Genomic DNA, 27,124 nt, shown 5'->3' with positions numbered 1-27,124 from the left:
GCCACCGGCGGGGCGGCTCCGCGGGGACTGACATGCTGCTGAAGGAGGGCAGGTGCCAGCCCTTCCGCCTCTCCCGCGGTAGCGAGGCGATGCTGCAGGGCGCTCCCCGGGCTCTCCGCAGGCGCCAGGCGAATCGCCCCACAGCAGCCGCGCTCGCTGGCCGTGAGGCAGCGCGGCACTCCGGCCAGGCCGAGGCGACGAGGCGGCGCGGGCCCGCTCCCCTCGGCGGGGCGGCGGCCGGCGGCGGCGGCCAGGAGGGTGCTGCCCGCGGGCGCGGGCGGCTCGGCGGCGGCGGTATATGCGTGTGCCATGAGCGCGGCACCGAGCGGGCGCAGGAAGCGCCCCGCTCCGCGCCCTCTCTCTTCCAGGGAGGCAAGACCTCGCCGCACGGCTGCGACAGCGAACGCTCGGGGCAGCGGGCTCCGATAGCGCCTATTCAGACCCAGGAGTCCTGGACGACTGTAAGATGGTGGGTACCGCCGGCGGGCTTGCCATGGTTTTCACCTTTCCCGAGCTCCCTCAGCGCGGCCGTGCCGCTCCCTGCCTCCACGTTGGCTATTCCCAATCACGTACAGTTTGCACTGTTTTTAGAGCCTCAATCCCCGTCGGGGTGCTGCCCTGCACCCCGACTCGCGGCGGCTCAAAAGCGAGACGCGCGGGGATCTGTGCTGGGTGCGGCGGGAACAGGCGGGGCAGGGGCCGGGGTCGCCCGCCTTGGCAGTACTGCGGGAGCAGGAGCCCGAGCCCCAGAACACACACTGCGAAGCACTGGCGTTGCTTTTTCCTAGAACCGTCCAAATCTGTCCCCAGACTTGCGCTCACTGAAGCCTAAATGGGTAAATAGTTGCCTCTAATGAATCACCGCACTTTCTCCTTGCTGTTTTGTTCAGCAACCACATTCTCGCTGTAAAATCCTTCTAAAACAGGACTCAGAATTTGAGGCCCTGAAATTCTGTCCCTGGCATATGTGGTAACTGTTACTAGTCTTCCCGGAGTAGCTGATTGTCATTGTAAAGCCTCAGGTCAAACACCTGCATCCGTGTTAATTTTTGGACTGTCACATTATGGTATGAGATTTTTCTCCATTCATGTTAAAATGCTTGGATCCTGACACTTTCCTCCAGATCAGGGCCATATACCCCCTTTATGGCTCCTTGAGCTACAGTTAGCCTGACATTGGACCCCAGAATTGCTCCTCTAACCGGTGAGAGAAGTAGAAAACAAATGAAGTTGCCGCTACTTTACATGAAAAATCTGGACCTTGCTGAAGCTCTGTCCAGTAGCACTGGAAATGGAGCTGCTACTTCTGTTCTGCTGTATTCTGACAATTTTTTTTCCCGTCTAGAACTGAAAAATGTGCTGGCAGATTACCCACTCTGATACTTCAAAATTGGGAGCAATTCCCAGTGCACGGTGGAACAAAAGCTGCCACAGTAGGTCTATAAATATACCCAACAAGTGGATCTTACTGGGTTCTGCCTTTTTTCTCATTCCTGACAGCATAATGTGGTTAGTTACAGAGAAATGCTACCTTTGTAGAATTCATTGATTAGAAATAAAATATAATTTACAGATGGGTTGTCAAGTTGCAATAAGATTCGGGAGGTAAAATCAGTATGTTTCTTTCTTGTTCTCTGTCTTGATTCAGTAACATCTGTGTGGTTTTGTTTTCCTGGCTGATGCTGAGGTGGCAGAATGAGTCTGTGTGGACAAGGGATGTTGGGTGAGAACAGGCGAAATGTGGCTGGTGCAACCAGTTACCAGTTGCAGGATGTGATGCTTTTCTCTTTTTCCTCATGTAGCGTAATCATACTATGACACAACTTAGTACAATTGTTTTTGTCTCCATTGCCTTTATGCATTCTCTTAGTCTACATAATGAGGGAGTTGAAGACCTGTTTAGCAAATATTTTGCCTAGGGCTTTGTTTGCTGTATGCTTTTTGGTTTGTCTGGGGGCAGGTGAGTGCAGACGTACTGAAGTGCGCTTCGATTGATGTGCTGCTTCAGAAGCAGAGAAACCTATTTGCTATCCTTACAATGAAATTTTAGAAAGTGTGGCCAAAACAATAACCTGATACCAGTTCCCAGCTATATAGAGTAATTGCAGTGGGATAAATGAAGGATCAGAATGTAATACTGCAGGAGAAGAGACTCGTTTATTCCTGAGCATAAGAATTTGGGGGCTTGACTTTAAATACTGGTAGCTCTCATAGACTCCAGGTTCTTAGCATGCTTGTGTATGTTGGTTAAGTTGTACTTCTGGTGGTAAATATGACTGCAGAATTATGAGCAATTACTCTTATGTAGTTTGGAAATTGAGGTCAAAACACAGATAAATAAATATTCTGTTCTATTACTCCATGCCTTCCACCCCTGCCACTATGTGGAGCAAATGGTCTTATGCACTTTCTTTCAGAAGACAGCAAATGCTTCATTTCCTTAAAATATAGTCCCATGTATGTGATCACTGGAACTAAACAATAGTGATCTTTCCATCTGTGAGATTACCCATGTATCCAATAGCATCCGTATGTATCTGTTGGATATTGAACTTCTGTGAAGGCTGAACTGTTTATTTATATTTACTTTGTTGTTTCTTTTTCCCACACATGTTAGAAAAAGTGTTTTATGGAATTTTAACAGGAAAATGCCTGTCTGAGATACCTTCTCAGCCAATAACTGCAGATCAGTTTTAAGTCTAAAATATGGGTTGGAGGCAAGTGACAGAACAGAAATCATTACAAAATAAATTGGCAAAATTGCCAATGTGAAAGCAAATGCTACATTCCAATCCCTAAATGTACTGTAAATCAGGAAGAAGGATGAGAAAAGGCAATAATTTCTGGAGATATTATTATCTTTTATGATAGCAAAAAATAACCTCATGTTACTAGTAAAACAGATTTTTTTCATCTGCTTAATATTTAATACTACTAGCTTGAACACTTTCAGATATTAAAAGCAGAAACACTGCTTTCCTACAGATGAACATTTATAGCTCACAAAACAAGCAGCTGCCACAAAGGCCCTAGTCATTTACTAAATCTTGGGCTCTTGATTCTGTATGCCCTGAAATTGTGAGCTGCAAGGAACAAGCCCTGGATTGGGCATGTTTATAAAAAACTTGATTTCTTTTACCACCGTAGTTAAAAATTCTCATGTATGTAAATCCTCTTTGTTTTTCAGATTGTCCAGGAGTTCAATACCCAGGTGGCTCTCTACCGGGAGCTGGTCATTTCTATTGGGGATATCTCTGTCACCTGTCCGTCTCTGCATGCAGAATTGCACAAAACTCGAACCCGGGGATGTGAGATGGCCTATGAGGCTCATCAAAAACTAGCAGCAATTTCTGGGTAGGAGTCAACTTATGTTTAATTAAAACTGTATTCACGTGTAAATCTTTGTGAAATACTGCATTATGGAAGCTTTCAGCAAAAGCATTAGCTTGTTATTCTGTTTTAGGCATAGAAGTGTATGACTAGAAATCTACAGAATGCTTATATCCTTATGATAGCATGATTTTGGTTCAAATCCAGGTCCCTTTACAAAGATAGTATCCTACTGATTTCACTGGATGCTTTTATGTAAGACAAACAGGATTTTACTGCGTATCACTACACAATTTAAAAAAGATCAGGGCAGAAGCCATGCCATTCAAGCCAGAAGCCATGCCATGCCCAGTCCTGCATTGAGTATACCTAACTGAATAGGTAAAGACAACTAGCTTAGCTCAACTAGATACTCAAAAAAAATTAGACCAAAAACGATTAGGTGAAAATTGTGTGAGGGGAATACAAATACTAGTCTGAAAACTTGGACTTATATTCTCCATGTACATTTTTAAATCCTTATTTGTGTTGAAATAAGAATGGAAGCTTTGCTAGCATATAATGTTTTAATTTATTCTTTGGTATTACATTATATACATGCCTTTCCATGGTGACAGAATATATTATCACATACTTGAGACTATGCCTCAGTACAAGATAAACCAGCATAAATAACCGTGTCTTATAAAATGGAAATTTGTGCTGCTAATTATGTGTGGGTTCTTCACAGTATGGTGACTGGGGCATTTGTATTTACACGTATCTCCTGAGTCGTGTCTCTCTGATTACACTTTGTCAGAATTTTCTGCATCTACCTTATCTGCCATAAGCTGTTGTGTACTACTGGAAAAAACCAGAGTTTCTTTTTTTGCAGCTCTACCTAACCCCTGTTGAATTCCTTTTGTCACTTTAATATATATATGAGAAATCTGTCGTAGGTTTAGTATATAAGGGAAAACCACACTCACTAAACGGAAGAAGGAACTGGTCGATTGCTTTAGTAGGACTGTCAACATTTTCAAGACTTTGTGCAAAGACTCTTAAGTTGTTTTTGTGACCTCTGATTTGTTCCTCAAACAAAATGCATGCTTTTAAAATACTAGAGTCTGTGAGAATTTTTAAAAAAACACCAAGCAATAGACATGGTTCTTTTAACCCGTACACTGAAAATGTGAAAGCAAACAGTAGGGAAATTTATCTTACATGTTTTCAGACTCAAAAGAAAAACTAATATAAACAAAATAATACATCTGAGTAGCTGAACCTATTTTGTAATTTTTTTTAATCTTTTTTTTCCCTATAAAGAAAACCATTGATATATGCTTATGTAGAAGTACAGAGGGTTTTTTTAAGTAATCATTTTGCAGTTGGGAGTCTGCCATATACACGAATATGTCCTGAAAGTTGTGCAGTTGCTGTGAGATTGACATTTAGCTAATCTAAAACTGTTCTAAATAACTGTGATAATAATGTCATATCCATAACAACTGGTAGGTGTTAGAAACACCGTGAAAATTAGGTGTTTGGCTTGACAGACATTTTACAAGATGTGCTTCACATCTCTGCCCTCCTGCAGCTGAGGAAAGCCATATAAAACAACATTTTTGCTGTATTCGTGAGGAAAGTGGGAAATGAAGGTAGAGCAAGGATTCAGTGTAGAAGAGAGTTAGAAGGAGAGGAGTAATAAATAGTCTCAGAGATTCAGTTTTTAATGCAGCAGGAGGAGTGATGTAGTGCCTATGGCATGGGATCTAGAATGGGAACCTAATTGAATAGGAAGAAAAAGTATCAGGAAGAAAAATGCTTAGGGACAGGAATGTATTAAATCATCCTCTGTTAAATAGTCAAGAGGGTAGTGTATTCCTCAGAAACCACTGGTAGTCAGCAGATGAGACAAAGGCTCATTTATTTCACTGCTTTAGTTCAAAATGCACGACACTGCACTGTGCAAACTTCTGGGTAACACAACCAGTTCCGTCTTCCAAAACTTTTTAAAGAAAGCCTATTGCTTTCCCGCTGAGAGAGAATAATAGCAAACAGCTGTTTATGCTACTAGATGATAACATTTCATGACATAAAAACATTCTATTAGTTAACGTCATCAGTAATGTTCAGTTAGTCTCTAAGTGACCTACCTGAGGTGTTGCAAGGCAATCTTTATTTTAAGAAGTTGGCATCACTGTCTAAGAATACAACAGTAAGTTCATTTATCTTGTTTGTGCTGATGTCTTCCTTTGGAAAATTAGCAGACACCTTAATTCTTGTTTTAATATATCAGGATTTCACAGAATAGGCTTGGAGGGGACCTCTAGCAATCATCTGGAGATCACCTAGTCCAACCCCTATAGGCACCAGTGCACTTGAGACTCCTAAATGTACTCATGGCTCAGGCAGTTAGAAGAGACACCTGTTTCCCTTACTGACTCATCTGTTCTACAAGACAAAGGAAGGTAACAAAGAGGAAAGGGGTAAAGACTTGGAAGGAAACAAACAAGAACAGATCCACTAGTGCTGAGAAAGGCAGCTTTGGGAAAAAAATCTGGGAACTGTGGGAAGGAAAAGAAATGCTGAGGCAGAGATAATGCATTAGGAACAGAACAGGATAGAAGACATGAGGACAAAAAACCTTTGATTGTGGGTATATCAATTCTGGAATATTAGGCAGACATCAGAGTAGGACAGGGAACAAGAAGAGAAAGCTGCAGGTCTACCTGTAGAAAAAGTATACGCTGATATGCCAACAAAAGGAGATTCAACTATGTGAAGAAAGTGAAAGTCACACTTATATTTCAGCTATGGAGGTGAAGATTTTAAAAACTGAGAGAAATAAAACCAAACAAGATTGTGAAAAAGATGAGGAAGTAGCAAGGAAACATAAAACCTTATAAAGTCCACAATGACTTAGACCATATCACCCCCATCTAGCTCAAATCTGACAGCTGCTCATAACAGAGATTTCATTAAAAAATAAACAAGCATACAAAAAACAGGCTGTGCATAGAACGATGCCTTCTCTCATATTTTTGCCACTACGTAGGAATCAGTAAGCAAAGGTTGCATCTGATCAATTTGTGTCTGACAAATATGAGTTCTCAGAAGACTTCAGGATTTGTGTAAGTATGAATGTCTTTTACTCAAAAAATGCTGAGATTGAATAAGGACATCTTTACACTGTGATGTGTTTAGAATTAATTTATTAAAAAAATAAGGTTGAAAAAGGAAACTTCAAATTAAGTCTCCAAGTTAATAGGGCCTCATAGATGTTACATCCTCTTCTTAACTTTCTTTCTTATATATTTTTCTGGGGGAAATAGTGAAATTTTATCAAAGGAGGATAAAGATTAGAAATGAAAATAATCTAAATTGAAATATTCTATTTTAATTGATGGTCTTTTAGGAATGCAAGTCAAAGTAAACCCTTCTTTCAGTGTTGGTTGTCTGAGGACTTTAGGTAAATTCCTGCTTTCATAGTAAAAGTTCTTAGTGATTTTTAATGAATTGTCTTCTGAAGAAGGTGAGTAAGTTTTGGTCCTTTCATCATATTTTCTGCTGCATTAGTGTCTCAGAAATTAAATATCTCAAAATATTTACATTGTGCACCCTTGCTATATTAGTTGTCATAGTCAAAACTGGAGAAAGTACAGCAACAAGAAAATGAATCAGCATGATTTTTTCCAAAAGAAAAGAAAGGGAAAATACTTGTAACAACAGGAAGATGGGGGGAGGAAAAGGAGCAAATCTGTGTTTTGGAAGGGAGTCTGCTTTATGGAATCATAGTGGTGATATTTTAGAATTCATCAAATAGAGAACCAGCTTTGTAAGTGAAGTCCACTAAGTCTGGGATGTCAATAGAAAGTTAACTCAGAACTGTATGTTAAGATACAGTTTTGCACAACAGTGCAAGCACTTTTCTAAATATTCTTTCATATTCTTAAGCACTTGATATGCTTACATAATGTGTGCACTTGGCACACTGAAACCAGAACTGGCAGTATCTCTGTGGCAGTCTGATATATATGTTGGCAGTGGCTTTTTTGCATGAAACAAAATTGTGTGACGAGCTCAAGGGTGTACATCTGTGTGAGCATAACTCTGAAATTGATTTTTCTCAGTGGTTCAGACTGCTATTGCAATGTCTGGAATCTAAGAAGGAATAAACCCCTACACCAATACAGACAGGGGCCAGCCAGTTGGAAAGCATCCTTGCAGAAAAGGACCTGGGGGGTTCTGGTGAACATCAAGTTGAGCATGAGCCAGCACTGTGCCCTTGTGCAAATCGTGGGCCAACAGCCTCCTATGATACTTCAGGAAATCTTACCAGCATGTTGGTGGAGCTCATCCTTTCCTTCTACTCGGGGCTGCTGAGGCCGTATCTGGAGTACTGTGTCCAGTTCGGGGCTCCCTAGGAAAGAGAAGGTGACATATCAGAGCAGGTCTAGTCAATGGCCTTAAAGAGGCCATTAGTTGGGGGCAAGTGGCATCCAACAAACAAGGAGAGGCTGACAGACCTGAGATTATTTAGCTTGGATACAAAAAGATTTGGATGGGGATCTTATCAATGTGTATAAAAATACTTGATGAGATAGTGTAAAGAAGACATAGCCAGACTATTCTCAGTGGTATCCAGTGATAGAACAGAAAGTACAACCTGAAATAAAAAAAAAATTGATTTAAACATTTTTTAAACTGCATTTTTACTGTGAGGCTGGTAGAATATTGGAACAGGTACAGTGAGAGATGATAGAGTCTCCATCCTTGGAGATACTCAGAACTCAACTGGACTTACTCCTCAGTAACCTACTCTAGCTGACACTGCTTTGAGCAGGAGGCTTGGACTAGATTAGTTCTAGATGTCCTTTCCAGTTTGTGACAAAAATCACTGTAAATCTTCTCCTTGGGAAACTGCAAAGTTAAGGTTTCCTTATTTGACACTCATGTGCATCTGTTACTCTTATAAAATAGTTAATTAAGTTCCCCTGAATTCAAGAAAAGTTGAGGAAGTAGACCTAAGAATCACACCCTGATTGCATTCCTGTGCACAGAAATGTTACCATACCATAGTGTTGCCTTAAGTTTTTAAGTTTATGTAATTTTTACTTTTGTTTTCCTTTTCAATATTCTGTAGGATTTCTGATGTTTTCGATAAGCACTAAACAGTAATTTCTAATTAATTAAGAGCTAATTAACATTAGATCTTTTCCTAAGGTTGTGTTAAAACATTCTGTTGACACACGATTGTGGCCAATTTTTTATTGAACTATCTGAATTTTCCCCGAATTATGACCCTTCAGAATTATTATTTGCTTTCTAAAGCACACAAGCAAACTAAAAAGACTCCTTCAAAATATTTTACAAATTAAGGAAAAAGGAGGCTCCAAGATTCTAAGTTAATAAAAGCTACATTAAGACAGGCATAATAGAAACCATTTTAACTGTTTAACTTCAGATGTTAAGTAAAGCACTGCTGGCAGTCAGTGTAGCTGAGCAGAGACAAAGAGTAGCAACGCTTAGCTCAGCAGGAAAGAATTTTTATAATCGTGATTCAAAACCAATGTTATGCCAACAGATAGAGCAACAAACTAGAGCTCTGCCCCAGCTAGATACCAGTTGAGCAGCATTTATGGAGATCTCTGTCCTCTCTGGATGTCTTTACAGTCACTGCCATGGTACTCCTCTAAAAGTATGTGTGAGAGGTGGGGAGTGTGATGTTGGCTCCAGTGTCCTGGAGTTCTGAATCGCAGGCACTGCTGCTGGATCCTACCTCTGTTAGAGTTATCATTGTTCCAACTGCCGGATGAAAGTTAAGAACTAAGGTAGTGTTTCACAGAAACTGATGACCAGAATGTGACCTGGTAAAAGTATAATTAAGTATGAAAAATAATGATACGACATGTAAGAAAACAAGGAAAGCAGTCAATATGCACTACAAGAATCAAAACTGTTACACATGATAATGCCAATAACATAATACCCTCTGAATCCATACAAGGTTATGTGGGGTTTTTGCTAAAATGTTGCAGATATTTTAAACAGTAGCACCTTAAAAATCTGACCTTAAAATCCTATGAAGTAAAAATGTTGAGATTTTTTCAATTCTGAAAACTGTTGGAAATATAAAACTTCCCTTTCGCACTCTCAGGCTATACTGAAAGCATCTCAGTAAGTTATTTCAATGTGGCAGGCTAGATCCCACAATTCTTATGATCGTTTAATAGTATCTTACTCACCAAGTTGTTCTGGTGATTTAACTGTGTCCAAAATTAGTAAAGTCAGGGAGATTTTTTGTCTCCCTCCAAAGAAGAGCTTTCAGGATGTGGAGCAAGTTCATTACCAAGCATTCTTATCACGTAAAGTCTCATTTTCCCTCAATCTTTACATTCAGCTTCTGTAAACATTTACTGTAGACTTTCTTAAATGCTTAAAATTTTCATGTGATTTCAAGCATATCAAATTCTAGGGGCAAATTCTGACAGTGTTTGTTCTACTTTGGATCATCTTCCCTGATTTCTAAATCGTGAAGTGACTCTAAACTTACTAAGGACTAACTAAAGCATGATAGTGCAGCAAGTATACCAAATAGCTTACTCCTTTCATAAGAGGATAAGGTGCACATGGATTGTTCTGAGTAGATTCCTTAAAAAAAAAATTCTCTAATTATACAAACCATGTGCACCCAAAACGATGGAAAGGGACAAGGAAGAGATAAAACTGTTTTCTGTGGAATAGAGCTAAAGTGGGTTCTGTTGTTAAGAATAAAATCTGTTTACTCAGTTTAAATTGCAAATTGAAAAAGAAGTCATTTAAGTAAAATACCTCAGGTTCTGATACATGAATTCAGAAAGCAAATAATGGAGGAGGTAATAAGGTTATTTACTAAGATTATAATTCTCATAATAGCTGATCTCTACAGACTGACTTTTTCTTTGTACTGTTGTCTTTGGAACTGCTCTTTAATAGGTGTTTGGGACTTGAAAATACAAGGTGTTAATATCTCCCTTTATAGATCTGTCTGTCATAACTGGAAGCTAGATTCAGTAAAGGGCAAACATACCTAAAAATGAATTTATCACTCTATTATTTCACTATGTTCAGAACAGCAGTCCTGAAAGTCCTGGAAGTTCTACATCTGCAGTAACACAGCATAACTTAGTTTTGACAAAGTAGAATAGCTAAGCACCTTGCTTAATGATAAACCTTATCAGCAGGCAGAAGGACAAGCATTTTTGCTTTTCCAAGCTCTGACAAGCTTTATCCCAGAGGTGCTGTCAGAGCATCCTCAGAGCCTGACACACGCTGACAATTTTGGACTACTCACAAAACACAGTGGCACCTGCCACTTCCCTTTAGGCAAAGCTGAAGGTGAGTCAACTTAATTTCTAGACTACTTGCACCTACCTCCTAGAAAAGGGAGGAAAGAGACAGAAGAGAAAAGTGGATGCTAAAGTAGAATGGACACATTTTTGTCAGTTCCTTATTTGCCTCTGTCTTCTGTTTACACTCAACCAGCACATTCACAGCCCCTTCCAGTGCACTGCTGCCACTGTTGAGACACTGAAGGACTGCATGTGCTGGGTAAGCCAGACAGGTAAGCCTGCCACTGGAATGAAGGGTCCTGCAACAGAAGAGAAGCTGCATGGCAGCCCAGCAGCCGGGGACATTGCTCATGCTTGAGAATCGCAACACACAGAAATATTCTCCCTGGCAGGCATAAAGCAACGTAGCTTTTCCTCTGAGACATGAGGTGAAGCTGTGAGGTGACTGTGAAGCAGTAGAGGGCACATTCCTATCATCTGACCCAGTGGAAAGAGTATTATGTCGAGGTCTACACTGTACTTGGGTTTCTAGCAGTGCCATTGCAGGTAAACATTAAAAACTAAAGGAAGTTCCTTTGTGGTATTCTAGTCCTTTCTCCCATAATTTTTTTACGTTTTAAGCAGATAAAACACATAAAGACCCAGGGGAGCAGAGATTCAGAACTTACGTAAATGCTGAGTATTCTCCAGCATTCTGCATCTTCAACCTGGTGAACTCTGAGTCCATTCTACATGGTAACTTGATCTATGGTTGGAGTAACCTGCAGGTTTAGTGTGTATTGGCTTCCAATTTGACATGTGTTCTGCATTCATCACTCCAGTATGGGTTCCGAACTGCAGCCTGGAAGAGGATACGAAAAAGCAAGGTGTTGCTGTATTTCAAGTCAGTCAATGGAATGCTCTTCTCTGCTGTGCACAGGCAGCATTCCACTACAGTTAGGTTTTATAGACATTGTTTCTCTAAATCTATCTCATGAATAATGGAGTATTCCAGCCATAGGTAAGCCTATTTATCTGTAGCAATGGTTGAAATAACCACTGCTTTACACTCCTATTTTGAAGTATACAAACCTTTACAGGAGAAATTGAAGGAAGACAACATACATAATGGGAGAGATTCTGAGACTGAATTACATTGGCAGGGCACCTTTAGAAATGTTGCAAAATCAGAGCTGACCTTGTTCAGAAAATTCAGTGCTTCTGCAGGCATTCTCATAACTTCATACACTTCTCTTGCACCATTTTGTCTTACTTTCAAAAGTCCTGCTCTCACTTTTGGACATACAAAAGTTTTTACACTCTCTCTATGAAAGCAATTTTCTTGGGGAGGATCCAGCACTTACATATATCTCTAGAAGCAGGACTGTAGGGATTTTGAAAAGCCTGCAAAACTTAAGTGTGGACTCTATTTTGTCAGTTCTAGTATTACCTCGCTTCATTCCAGATTGCCTCATACCCTTTTCTCCCTTGTCATCCCCTTTTTTTTTTAAGTGTTTCTGTTTCTTGCTTTTTTTAACTCATAGCCCATCTCCAAACAGTAATGAAATTAACATCTAATTTGGTGTTTGGGAACTCTTCAGGGCAGAGTCCTGAATGTACCTATAACAACCCTGCTGGAATCCACTTACCTTTAATTCTGCAGCATTACTGAAGTAAACATTATTACCAAAAATAATAATTTTTCCAATAATTTTTTATGTTTTGGGAAAAGTCTTAAAATTTCGTTCCATCTCTGACTGATGTTTCAGATTAATTACTTATTAAATAGGTGTACCTGTATTTATTATCTCTGAAAAATAAATATTTAGTGATTTTGCATCATATTTCAGTATTTCAAGGGAAGGCATAGTTTTCAAATAGTCTATTTTATTATTGCTATAATGTTTCCTAAATAAAGCATGTGAATATTACATTTTTATCATACTGATTTCATAAATTATTTCTTTTGAAATTGATTTAAAATGTCAATTTACTGGAATTTTAGGTGATAACATGTAACAGCATATAGCAACTCCTTTATATATCTTGGCATGTCACAAGTGGAATCAGTTAATAAGCTCCTGAACAAAAACCTGAGTGTTACTAATTTATGTCTGCAAATAGTGCTTCCCAAAGGGATTTAGAGCTAAATTTTAAAAAGTATATGACGACTTAGAAGTACAGCTAATTATGAGCCTTTCATGTCATGCTAATGTTTTCTATGCCCACAAAATTTAGGGGTACCAGAGAAGACACATAGTTCAAAATTAGTGTCAGACAAATCCAAAGTAACTTTTTCATTGTAGTATTTCTGAGAGAAAAAAAAAATTATTTATTGACAGAATTTAAAAAAAAATACATTTGTGAAAAAAAGTATACTAGAATTTCATACCTACCTTCACAGATGTAGTTAAAAGTTACTGTTGTGCTGATCCGCAACTAAGATGGGCAAGAAGAGTGCCTTTTTGTCCCCAGTAGACCCACTGTTTTGAGGTTTGTTTCAACAGCATATGCCAGTAATTTTCTTCTGTAGGTTTCTACTGAAACACTGCTGAGGCCAAAGCTGAGAATTTCATAAAGAGTTTTAAGAGATTCATTCCTAATGATTCTCCTAAATACTGGTTGATTAAGAAATCTCACATGGCTGCAATTTTCCATGCTAGACATTCTGCCTGTCTTGGTTCTGTTTGGGTTTGCTTATATTCTTCTCAGAAAATTATTTCTGATTCTCACTGAATCTTACAAATCCAGACTATGTTAGCAATATATTCATATTTCTTAAGAGAAGTGGAAGCATGATATAAAAAGTTATGCATAGAAGAGGACTTCAACATGGGCTCTTAGAATTCCACATATACTGAGATTTTGTTTCTGATTTCTTAAGTTTTTTTTTAAGTTTTGGACTGAAAATTGCCTGCTGATGGAAATGTTTTTACTAATTCTCAGTATTTCTCATTATTCTGAAACAGTGCTCTCTAAGTAGAAAGGAACTATTTAGATTCTCTGCCTCTCATTGAAATTAGCCAATATGCCACAATAATTGTGCAGGCCCTTGCAATTAAGGGCATGTCTTTATCATGACCCACGTTCTGTTATGCTCCTTCAAGTGCTAGACTTCCTGCATAGTCATCTAAGAAAAGACTTCACATTTATCATGAGCTGTGGTGCACAGAGATTTGCTCTAGTAAGATATGAAGTACCAAATGGTAACTCCTCTCAACACCATCATCAGAAACTTGCAAGATCAGCCTCCAGCCAAGGGAGATACCAGTTCTGTCGAGCTTACTCAGGGAAAATTCCAACCAAATCTGAGAAGGCATACAAAATCCCTTATAATGCTCCCAATGGCTTTATAGTTCTGTTTCAGAACAATTAATTAAATATTTATAAACATTATCTGGGCATTAAGTTTTCATCTGGACAAAGCACTAAATTAACATTCCTTAATCCAGAATCCTTACAGTATTAGAAGTTAAATAATGTTTAAAATTCATGTTTTAAAATTAAACATATACTGAAGTGCTTGCTGTTACTGAATAGCGTTTTCTCCTTGCTGGATACATTTGCAGATCTACATTTAGATTTTCTACATAATTTTTAACTCTCAGAGAAATAATACACTGAGTTATTTGTATATAAACAATTATTCATGGAAGGTCTTCCTTTTCTCTTCATTGTTTATCTTGCCGTTCCTATCTTTCATATTAGTACTTTGTGCATGAAGATTTCCTGGCAGCAGATTTGGTGTAAGAATGCTAATACTGCCATATTATATTAAATTATGTGCTTGAAGTTGTTGAAGAAGCTGCTTTCCCATTGGAGAAAAAAACAAGTTTGCATTTATTGTGTGAGCACAGAGAACCTGACACTTCATATCTCTGTCTATCACAGCAAGACAGATCATTGAAAATATACTGTTGGTAACCTTGGCAGCACAACAAATGGTTAGGTGGCAAAGTATTTAGAAGTGCCATGTTTATACAGCAGCCTCTAATTATTTCCAACAGTTCTGGAGCTGTTATTGTGGTGAAGCAGCACTGTTCACCCATATGTGTTTACACCCCCTCCCCAAAGAATCACCAACAAAGCAGAGATTGGTATTTTGGAATAGGATGATAACTGCAACCATATCACATGAGGCTGAGCAATGGGAAGCTCTGTGCTGAGGTAGGAGTCATGCAGGGTGAAGAGCACCAGTGCCCCAAAGTGTGGACATTCCAAAGTCTGGGCATTTAATTTAGTTGCAGACTTACCCGAGGTGTCATATGTGTACAGCCTTGCTATTCGTTTTACATCATTGAAGACTTGGAAATGAGTTGTATGTCTGTGCAGCTGCTCATACAGGATACTAGATGCCCAAGGAAGACTTTGTGGAGGAATCCTTGTTTCCCATGCAGAAAAAGGGCATTTCAAAGAGGAAAAAACCAAAAGCAATACCAGTTCACAAAGTCAAATGGAGACTAAAGCAGGATTAAAAAATCTGAAGTGAAAAAAATGCAAAATTCTTTATGCCAGAATACTGCTTCCTGAACACATTTTATCAACAGATGGTTTTAAAAATTTCTTTCCCCATATATGAATTTCAATTCAGGAAGCTAATCTGGTTTTTTTTCTTTCCTTTTTTTTTTTTTTTTTGACACATTCATGTTTTCTCAGTCTTGCAGCTGTGATTTTTAACTTCGCTACTCATACAGATTTGATCTGTGAAGTGTCTGGTGGAGCTGTGTGAGATACTTCTACTGACTCTATACCACAATTTATTTTTCACTTGAAATACTTTTATATGGAGGTATTTGGATATTTGGGGTTTTTAAAAAGATAAATATACTCTGCCATATTCAAAGCACTCCTAGAAGCAGTTGATGCATCCAGAATCCCAAACACTTATTCTGAGCAACTTAGTAATGGTCTGCTTGGTGGATTGTTTTCCTTCCACTTTAGAATTACAGTAGTTACACTGTTTGACTAACAGAAAAAGAAAGGATTATGAAAATGTATAGACTTTCCAGCAATTGTTAATGCAGTAAATCTCATACCCAAATCACAGTAAAACTTACAGAATATTTTCCCATTAGTTTAAATAGTCTCTATACCAATGTGGTATGTTATATTTTTGAGGAAAAGGAAATACATTGTTTCTTACTACTACTCATTCTAACAGCAGTGTGCCCAGGTGGCCAAGAAGGCCAGTGGCATCCTGGTCTGGATCAGGAACAGCGTGGCCAGCAGGACCAGGAAGGTGATTCTTCCCCTGTACTCAGCACTGGTGAGGCCACACCTGGAGTACTGTGTCCAGTTCTGGGCCTCTCAGTTCAGAGAGGATATTGAGGTGCTGGAGCAGGTCAAGGCTGATGAAGGGACTTGAGCACAAGTCCTGTGAGGAGAGGCTGAGGGAGCTGGGGCTGTTTAGCCTGGAGAAGAGGGGGCTCAGGCGAGACATCATCACTCTTTACAGCTACCTGAAAGGAGGTCATAGCCGGGTGGGCCTTGGCCTCTTCTCCCAGGCAATCAGCAGTAGGACAAGAGGACATGGTCTTGAGTTCTGCCAGGGGAGGTTTAGACTGGATATTAGGAAGAAATTTTTTACAGAGAGAGTAATCAGACATTGGAATGGGCTGCCCAGGGAGGTGGTGGATTCACCATCCCTGGAGGTTTTTAAGATGAGACTGGATGTGGCACTTAGTGCCATAGTTTAGTAAGCACAGCAGTGTTGGACTTGATGATCTCAGAGGTCTTTTCCGAACAGATTGATTCTATGATCTTTTCTCTGGTTTTCTCATTTTGATATATGGAAAATTAGAAATCTAAGTTACAAACAGATAAAAGTTACCTAGATCACACAAATGCTTTATGGAATGCCTTTTGGAAAAACTATGTTGAAATTTATATTCTAAAAAGGTACTAGAGACAGAAGAAAAATGGGAAAAAGAAGTGTCATAAATCTAAGGAAACATCTGGTTTAGTGTCCTATGAATGGTCAACAGCAGATGGCATCACTTGCCTGCAGCAGAGTTCCTCCTGAATTCAGTATGTTAGTAGTTTGTTCTGACCTAGATCCTACAGCATCAAATAGCTGAAGCATTTAACTCTTTTCCAGGCCTTTCTGGAAAGTTTGACCTTATTTGTCTACACAGATCAGAACCAATTTCATAAACGACCCCACATCAGGTACTTGGCTTGATTTTCATAAAATCTCTGTACAACTGTTAACCAAAGAAGCTGTACAGGAGTGTAGGTGTGAATCCCTACCATTTATGTTTTGTGGACTTGTGAATCCCTACCGTTTATGTTTTGTGGACTTCTGAAAGACAGAGTTTGTAAATTAGTTATTAATGAATAATAACTGATTAAGGAACATTTTAAAGAACATAGAAGCTTAGCAAAAGTCAAAGAGGAAATCCACAGGCAGCATGACTTTCAGTCAAGTTAAAAGAGGCTGGGCTTGAGCCTATTGGATCACACAACCTTATCTGGCTGTCATTAGTTTTTTTCAGAGAAATTCATTTGAGAACAACTTGGATGATGACAAGGTAGGGTACTGAATAGGAATTTTTTGATAAACTTAGAAATTACTGCATATACAGCTAATCTGACTGCCTCCTTCTTGCTTATCACAGATTGTTTCTGGAAGGCCTGTGTCATGGTTTGGGTTTATCTGTTATTTGGCATGATGTAATTTGAGGCTGTGAGATTTTTTGTTCAGCTGAGGCTAGAGCTAAGCAACGCTGACTGGAGAGCTTGCCCAAAGATTTCTTTTATCTAACCAGACACCACCTTCTCAACGGGGAATCTGATAATATGTAGAGAGAAAAGCCCTGTTCAGCTTATGGTTGGCTAGTGCAGGAGTCTTACAGATTTTTCTAGAGTAAAGGCAAGGGACAGACAGCTAAATGAAAGAACGGTGGAAAATGGGCTTAGAGTTAAGTTTCTGCAAAGACATAGTGGTCAAGTGCTGCATTTTTTTTTTTTTTTAAATCTTATGATAAAAGCAGAATTGAAGACATGTGTGCAATTTCATTTGGAATTCTGAGTGCTTAAAAGTACCCTGTTGGGGATTTTAAGCTTAGTTAGGGTGGTGGTTTAGTCTTAGGCAATAGCCACACTCCCACCCAATTGCTTGCTCAGTCACTCCTCAGCAGGACATGGGGAGAAAACAGGAAGAACAGGAATGAGAAAGACTGGGTGGCAATAAAGACAAGAGACCTTGCTTACAGCTGTTGTGGGTAGAGCAGGCTTGACTTGGGAAAGATTAACCTAATTTATTGACAATTAAAATAAAAATAATTACTAATGTGGGTAATGGGAAGCAAAAAGACAAACATTAAGCTAGCATCTTTTCTGCCTTGTTTCCCAAGCTCGACTTCATTCCAGGCTCCTCTACCTACTGCTACCACCCTAGCACTGCAGGAGTGATGGGAATGGGGAGGTACAGTCAGTCCATAACTGACCTGCTTTACTTCTCCTACATCCTCACACTTTTCCTCAGCTCTAGTGTGGGCTTATCCACAGGCAGCAGTCCTATCAGGAAAATTTGCTCTGGCATAGGCTCTCCACAGGTGGCAGTTCCTTCAGGAACATCCATCTGCTCTGGTGTGTTCCTCTCTGCGGGCTGCAGGGACAATCTATGTTTTCTGAATAGCATGCTCAAATAGCGGATATGCTGCAAAGTACATGCACAGCTCTTAAAAACAGTGCATGATACTTGTTTGCCTGATAACGTAAAGTCAGGGATGTGAAAGAATCATAGTATTAATTAATTTTTAATTAATTAATCCATTTTAATGGTAAAGTTACTGCATCTGTAGTAATTATTTAATATAGTGAGTTTCCAAAAGAATTTTAGAACTTCAACATGAAAAAAACCCAGGGAAGCTTCGGTAACATATGTGATGCTATATTTTTTATTTGAGGGTTATTTCTGAAAAAGGGGAGCCCTCCATGAAAAGGAAACAACAGCATATTCAAAATGACTGTTATTTGCAGACCATACATGGCCCTTATATAAATGGTTCTAGCATGGAGATATCTAAACTGCCATCAACCTGGGAGTTTGCAATGTCTCTATTATATGATTCACTGCATTGTGAGTTTATTGTGATTTTTCTGTCATATACTCAGGTTGAATCGATCAGCTGTATCAGAGTTATTGGATATTTACACTGATCTAACTAAACAAGATTTGATCACGTCTTTGTTGTTGAGAGTACAGTTGTAACTGCTTCAAAACAACAATCTGATTTAATAAAAACAACATTGCAGTCATTTATGGTTCTACTAGAAAGAAAAAGCCCTGCTTTTTGCCTGCCTGGACTGGGGTGTGGCATAGAGGTTATATGACGGTATTGCATTAGTAGAGAACAAAAAAACAACACACGACACTGAAGCTGACAGCAGTTTGTGTACATTTAAAATAACCCCAACAAATGGAAGGAACATAAATAAGAATGTTTTCCTAATAATTGTTTTGAAGAAAACATTGTTGGTTGACTTTCTGCCTATATTCAAAATGCATCAGCCAGTCTTCTGTTGCCTTCAAAGCTGCATAGTTATGTGATAAAGAAATAAACAATCTATTTAGGATGCAAAAGCAGAGGCAGGTTTAGTAGGTTGTTGCACCTGAGCCATAATCAGAGGGGTTCCTTGTGCTCAGTTAAGTGTATCTTCTCTGCAGTATTTGTCACATTTTTCATTGCAACAGAAGCTCCACATGTCTGAGGTGGGTCTTGTTCCCAGATCATCTTTTTAGCTGCTGTGTGTTTCTAAACTGCAAGTGGTTTTGATACTAAATTAAAGTACAATCTACAGGGTTATATTTGTGGACAGTGATTTCCCACAGCTCATCAAGGCAACTTGCATTCTTTTTCATAAGAGATACATATATGGAACATAAGGCAGAATTTGATGAATTAATTTTCCTTTGGCTTTTAAAGACAAACACTCTTCATTATATGTCTAGATAGTTCTTTCAGCTCATCGTATTTTAGAACTATTAATACTTTTCCTTAGAGTTAAGTATAGAATTTGTCTAAACAATGCTTTTACAAAAAGATGTATCAAACCCTTCATGTAACATCACTACTCTTTTAACCAGAGATCGTCAATATATATATTTTTCATGTTGTTGATAGTAAAAGTAAAATACTGCTCTGTTGTAAATGTGTGACTAAAATTATGAAGTTAAATTCAGAATTAGACTATAATTGTTTTTTCAGTTTTTTTGTCTTAAGTTTCACACATTTTAATGGAACTGTGAATGCTGGACACCTGTGGAAATTCAGAAAAATCTGAAGGTATTTTCTTAATTGTAACCAACATTTTGGCAGTACAATAAAATCATGTGTCAAGTATTTTGGGGGAAAAAATATTTGCTCTTTACCTTTGCATTTAGGAAGGAGCATTTTAATAATGTTTATTCTTTTTATTCTTGTATTTTAAAATAATTATCAAAATAACTGCATTCAGCTCTCTTAACGATATTGGGTACTATGTGGTTGGTGTAAGAGCTCCCCCTGTAGGTTTTATTTTAAATATCTGCTAAGGAAAATAAAAAGGAAATTCCACTTCTTGTCAGTGCTTTGTAAACATATTCATTTGACCAACATGACCTGATCTTTAAATGTAGGATTTTACAGAAAGAAAGCCATCTATTTTACTAATGGTCAAAATGTGAGAATGTAATGTTATAGATTTATTTATTTTTACAAAAAATTATACTATTAATAGCAGTGTGGTAAACTGCATAACGTCAGCTACCGTTATATAAAGGAACAAAACAGTGTTTTCACTTTTGTAACTGCTTTAATACCTGTAGATATCAGAGCTCTCAATCTACAGAAGTAGGGCTCACACAGCAGTATGAATTTCTCATAAACTGAGTAGTGTTCACATCTTTCAATAAGGACTTCTGCCTTTTATGGCACCCTGATGGGTATGGTACTCATGTGACAACTACAGAAATTCCTGGTAAGGAAGAGACAAGATATTTGGAAGTATTTTATATACAACTATCAACATAATTTAGCAGAGAGAACAAAAAGGAAAATCAGAGCCAAATTATCTACTTGTTTTACCTAGATATCAGCATTTCTAAGTCAAATAAGTAATCCTACAGACCCTGTGATGGAACACGTCATTTTTGGTAGTAATAAGCTACCTATCTATCTGTCTTTAATGCAGTTTTTAAGTCTTAAAAACAAAAAAGAATCTTTGTGGGAAGGAATGTGTTCTCTTAGTTCAGTGTGAAAATCAAAGCCTACTGTACTCTCGTGAAGATCAGGCAGGAGTTACACCTGACGGTTGTTAAGCAATGTGGCAGCTTGCATGGACCTATAGACTTCAGCCTGCATGCAAAACATGTGCATAACACGTGCACCCATCTCACCGTTCACCCTTCTTATGTATGCAGACATGTGTCTTGCTGCCTCACTGGCAAGTGAGGAGGCTTTCTCAGAGCCATGAAATTCCATAAATTCTGTCTTTGGTCCCTTCCTACATGGGCCATTCTCTGCATTCTTAGGAAAGGCAGCAGCACTTCTCTGTCAGATGAAGTATTTCCAAGAAGCCACAACCTGTGTATCCAAATCCTTTGAAAATTACCAGTAACTCTTCATTTTACCTGAGTGGATAGGGAAAAGCAAGAAAATTTCTGTTCCACAATGGATGTGGGAAGTGAGCACAATTCCTGTTCACAGTCCTGCGGCAGCTGTGCTTGGAAGCCGATGGTGAGGTGCTAGTCTTTGTCTCAGGTGCAGGTGGTCAGTGCTGTGCTAGCTATCATATGCCCACCTGCACATAAGCTATTAAACAGCTCTGTTGAGAACACGATTTAGCACAATACTGTATAAGATTCTGTTATATGGGATAACTCTTGAAAATCTGTACTGGTCTTCATAAAGAAATCAACCAGACTAACTGAAGCAGCTGACTGTGGGGGATGAGAGGGGTGATATTATCAGTTTGCTTGAACTTTTCTTTGTAAATAAATTTTTTTAGTATATGTGCTGCCAAAGCAAGCACTTGTAAATAAATATTAATTCGGTATATAGCTAATAAGTATTAGTTAATAATAAACATATCATAACCAGCATTCTGAAAGTTATGTCTGTACCAGTCCCCCATTCAGCATTTCTCATGACATGACAGTGAACATACAGAATTAGAAATATGGAGAATTGAAATTTATAGCACTTTAAAGAGAAATGTTAAGCCCTGTACACAGAATTCAGGGATTGTGAAAGAAATCTTTATGTGCATTCACATCAGCATGAAAATGAGACCTATATACATGCACAGGAGAAAATTGTTTGGTTGCAAGCTAAAGGAATTCTTGTGGTCATTATTGTAATTAGATGCTAATTAAATAGTTTGAGACAATCAGTGAGGGTACTGGCCTGGAAATAATTTTCTTTGTGTAAAGTTTTCATAATTAAAAATATTTTTCTTGAATGTCACTGCTGTTACTCTGGATTTGCAATTTAGAGAAACATTTTGCCTGCAGTCCAATTACAGATGCTCCATATTCTTGAGAAAACAAGAATGGGTCAGAACATGCATATATCATCAAAGTGTCTACGTCTTACTTCACTCTATTCATAAGTGTACTTTGCAAGAAAAAGACATTAGATTTACAAGAGCAAAAAAATATGTATTATTGTGCTTTTGAATACTCTTCCAGCTCATTTGTAAATAGGAAGCCACTGAAAAAATTGAATTGGCTCATGAGCATCTTATATATAATTGCTGCTGCCTTAGTCTGCACAATTAAAAATTCTGTCACTAAGAGTAAAAAAGTTTTAAAAGTTTTCACCATTTTTGCTTCATAGAAATTTGATAGCCATATAAGGCATGCAGATCCTGAAATCTTTTTGCCAGTGACAGCTAGAAAGGAACATTGCAAATTGTAAATAAACATTGCAAATTGAGTTCCTGTAATAGCCATGACTTCTAAAAGATCTGAGTATTTCTAACATTTTAAATAGTACAGTGAAAAATAGGACAGCCATAATCCAATTTTATCTAAATCTGCTACAAGGAAATTATCAATGTAGCGATTACTCCTCTTAGAGATAGACTTGTGGTTAAATAATACTAGCTCTCACAAGAACTAGACAGATTCAGCGTGACTTGCATGAGATAGTGGAGTAGAACTGCATCTCCCTTTCAGAAAGCGTACTCATCACTGAGGAGAAAAAGGTCATCATAACCATCCAAGGTGGCTATAATTTTTTGTAGGCTCCACTTTGCACAAGAACATGGAGGAGTCACCTTCAGGTGGAATAGGCAAATCGATGGCTTCAGGACAGAAGAAACCCTGCTCTCAAAAAAAAAGTTTGGGCATCTAGGAAACTCAGACAGAAACTGAATGTGCTTGTGTGTATATTTGAGGGGCTCCAGGACTTAGGTATTACATGAAGTAAGCAGTAAGTTTGATGACCAAAATTTTGGACTTGGATCTTGAGGATGGAAAACAAATGTGATTCTACACTCCTTACATTTTTTGTAATCCCTGTATTGGTAAGGACAGCTCAAAGGAAATTACTGTATATGTGCTTATTGAGAAAAAGGCTGCAACAGTAAGTGATGGAAACAATGGGGTGGAGGGGGGAAACAGGTGTATCATTGTCTACTGCAATTCATGATACTGAACTTGGGAGTAATGTTCATTGAAAATTTAAGCATATTTGATACAAAAGTGTATAAAAAAATTTTATCTGTAAGGTAAAAGGTAGGACAAATCAGGATAGTAAAAGCCTCCAACAGTCCACATATTATAATGTATTATAAATATATATTATGTTGATCAGTTGATCATTTTGGCTGGACCCTGGATCTAGGTATAAATAATGATCTCTTAGGTCAGAAAGAACCCGTTTCACTAGTGTAAATAAACATTGTCTGCTGTAGGTCTCGAAGCCTTTGGCCTAGATTGGTATTAAGAAATTATTTGACCATATCAGCCCAATCTACTGTTGCTGCAAATAAATTATCAGATAAGTTCCTTTGGTTCCTGTTAGGAAATCCTCACATCTACTTTTATTTCATATATAGGGGAGTCTTTTGAAGTGTAAGTTTAACCACAGGAAATGCAATCACTTTAAAGAATGTTTGCAATCTTTTTATTTCGAAAGCTTCCTTTATATTATTTGTAGGCTAGAATTCTGTAAGTGTGCTGAATTTTTTTTTTTATTTTTTAGCAGTAGTATTCAGAAGTACCTTTAGGTTCAGCATAGTTAGAAAAGTAGGTTCCTCTGGTTATTATAAAAGTCAGTTTTGAGAGGTCTTGCCATTTAGCATCACTATGTAGGAAATGAATAGTAAGAATGTCTGAAAATGAAATCTCTGAAATCCCAGTCAATCTTAACTGCTTACTGCCCTATTGAAGGTACCTTCACAATGAGTGTTGAAAACCTAATTATCAGGGATTACTGGCTAAATCACTTCATTAGCACTTACCAAAATAGTTCTACAGAATAGTTTATAATAAAGAGTGTTTGTACTCGTGTAGGATACGCAGCCTACAAAATTGATATTTAATGTCTGATTTTACAACCAGGCATGAGAATTGGTTCCTGGATCTGGGTAAATTATTTTCTTAGTTTCCTGAGCAATTAATTGAAGGTGTACAATTACTCTTGGTTTCTATTTTTGTTTTCAAGATTGTTACTACTTCTCTGAAAAAAAGTCTTCTGCATCCTATTCTCCTCACAGTGCAGAATCACATAACTACTAATTTAAACATGGGGGGAAAACAAATTGAGGCAGAATATATAGAACTAAAACTGACTTGTTTCTGATGAGAGTGTCTTCAAAGTAGATTGATTATGCCTGATCCAGAATTTCTAACCTCAACTGTTAAAGTGGCCCTGGTGTCTCCTGTGTCTGTGTCAAGACCAAGGGTAACTGAAACTGGATGGCAAAAGAACGCTTCAGTCTCACAGGAAATACTTATCCAAAGCTTTGAAAGAGGAGAAAATAGTCACTTATTTACTCCTTTTCCGAAAATATGCAGAGGAGACAATAAGGACATGTAATCTTACTGAAGACAATCCAGCTTTAGCTGTGTTAAGCCTAGAGCTTTATAGATCTAAAGAATTGTTTGTAAATACAATTCAGTAGAAACTGCTTTATAGTTTGTGAAGCAGATTCTGATGTGTTGCTTGCATCAGTAGGTAAGTGGATTTGATGACCCTTGCATACTTCTAGTCTCTTTCCTAACTAAATTATTCTCTTTTGCTGCAGCCCAGAAGATGGTGAAATTCATCCTGAAATCTGTAGGCTATACATCCAGTTGCAGTGTTGCTTAGAAATGTACACAACAGAAATGCTGAAGTCCATATGTCTGCTAGGATCACTGCAGTTTCATCGGAAAGGTATTGAATTGCACAAATATTCAGATGCTGATTTTGAAAAAAAAACCAGTATTTTACAGCAATCTGGGTATCATGAAAGACAAAGCACTGTTTTGGCTGGCGTAGAGTTAATTTTATCAACAGTAGCTAGCAAGGGACTATGTTTTGGATTTGTGCTGGAAACAGGATTGATAGCACGGGGGTGTTTTAGCTATTGCTGAACAGTGCTTGCTGTCAAGGCCTTTTCTGCCCCTCACTCAAACCCACCAGTGAGAAGGCTGGGGGTGCACAAGGTGTTGGGAGGGGACACAGCTGGGACAGCTGACCCCACTGACCCAAGGGATATCCCAGATCATATGGCATTGTGCTCAACATATGAAGCGGGGGGAAGATAAAGAAATGGGAGGACATTCAAAGGATGGCATTTGTCTTCCCGAGTCATCCTTACACATGGTGTAGCCCTTCTTTCCTGGGGATGGCTGAACACCTGCCTGCCAATAGGAAGTGGTGGATGAATTCCTTATTTTGTTTTGCTTGCATGCACAGCAGAGTCTTCTGAGATATTAAACTGTCTGTTTAATATCTACAAGTTCTCTCACTTTTTCAGTAGACTCCCTATCCCACTAGGGGTGAGCAATTGAGCAGCTCTGTGGGGCTTTGTTGCCAACCAGTGTTAAACCACAACAAGCACCAAACTATAAAATGAACTATACCTATATATATGTTTTCAGCTACTAAAAAAGGGCTCTTTTTCTGTTTATCATTATTCTTGCAGAAGCGTGTCGTATCAGGCATGTATCACTAATGTCCTTGCGGTTTAGAAGTCTGAATTTTTTTTAAAAAAAGAGTAGTCCCTGAAGTTTTAGCTGTCATTAGTCAGACCAGTGGGCAAGCTTAGTAATTTTATTAGAGGTATTTGCTGGGTATAATATTTGAGGTCAAATGTTTGATAGAGCTGTATGGCATGGTTTTAGTACTAAACTGATTCCTTACTATCTCTGTTTATTTATCCAGCAATGTTATTTTATAGTTGTCTGAGTTTTGGCCAGGACAAGGTTAATTTTTTTTGCAATAGCTGGGAGGCATCAGGACCTTAATGTTATTCAGTACCACCTCATGTCACTGCCAGGGGTAGGGGAAAGGGACTCTCGGGCTTATGTTGAGGAGAACATGGCTTCTGCTCAAAAAACATGGCAGGGAGCAGGGAGTCATTCACTTCACTTGTCTTGGGGTTGGTGGTGAGCATTTTTGCATGTGAATCACCCTCTCTTTTTCATACTTTTCTTAATAGTATTGTTGCTGTTCCCGTCCATTTTCTTATCTCATTGCTGTTTCCAGTAAATTGTTCTTATTTCAGTCTGTGAATTTCACTTTTTGTGCCTTGGTTTCTCAACTCCATTCCACCTCATCAGGGAGGGGAAAGAGAAGGGGAAGAGAGAGAGAGCGGTGTGTGATTTGGCAGAGTCTCAGTGGGGTCACTGAACCACAACAATAACAGAAGACTGATAAGTGTCATTAAAAAGCTGCCCACTTTTATAGAAGTAGTTAGTAGATTTGGAACTGAAATCTACCTTGCAGAGTATTTTTACACACAGGGGAGATGTCCTCACTTCAGTGAAAATGCATCTCTAATGATTTCATATTTGATTAGCCTCCTGAAAGGAAGATGTAGAAATGCTGATAATTTACTGGATAGTTTACTTAGTAACTTCATTGATCAGTGATGGCACACGCTGATTAGGACTGTATCTGTTCTGATTGTAACTACTCTTTCCCTAGATAATATCTCAGCAGAATATACTAGGTAAAGACAAGACAAAACTCTGTTATGAACTGTGATAAAGGCCTTGTAATGAACCTTGTGAATTTCCTGTCACACCGAAAGGTCCTGTAGTGTAATTTTTTTGCATTGAGCCAGGGATATTTGGTATTTTTGTTATGGAAGTAAGAATGAGAGGTTTATAACTGCTTAACTGAGCTTCTCAGTTATTTATTTCAAGTCAAAATAAATCTATAGAACAAGGAGAGTTAACAGCTATTGTATAACAAGATGCCAGTAGCTTTCACAATGAATCATCATTTTTTAGGACAGATTTTACTACATTTCTTAGCGCTGGTTACAGTTGTCAAACCATCTTCTGTAACTGCTGAAAG

At 38.4% G+C, this 27,124-nt stretch overlaps 1 protein-coding gene across 1 annotated transcript in view; it reads left to right on the top strand.

Annotated features, from left to right (window-relative positions):
- Positions 1–309: 309 nt before the first annotated feature.
- The window catches only part of RGS7BP (regulator of G protein signaling 7 binding protein), a 38,354-nt gene continuing 11,539 nt past the window's right edge, over positions 310–27,124 (top strand). The window contains 5 exon segments of the mRNA XM_018070328.2: positions 310–337; positions 340–413; positions 416–469; positions 3,188–3,354; positions 24,861–24,991. Coding sequence (XP_017925817.2) covers positions 310–337; positions 340–413; positions 416–469; positions 3,188–3,354; positions 24,861–24,991 — 454 coding nt within the window.

Source organism: Manacus vitellinus, unplaced genomic scaffold (assembly GCF_001715985.3).
Source record: "Manacus vitellinus isolate BGI_N305 unplaced genomic scaffold, ASM171598v3 scaffold_18_pilon, whole genome shotgun sequence".
Lineage (NCBI taxonomy): Eukaryota > Metazoa > Chordata > Aves > Passeriformes > Pipridae > Manacus > Manacus vitellinus.
The sequence above is the reverse complement of the archived record's forward strand: the minus strand, read 5'-3'. Positions and strand labels throughout refer to the sequence as shown.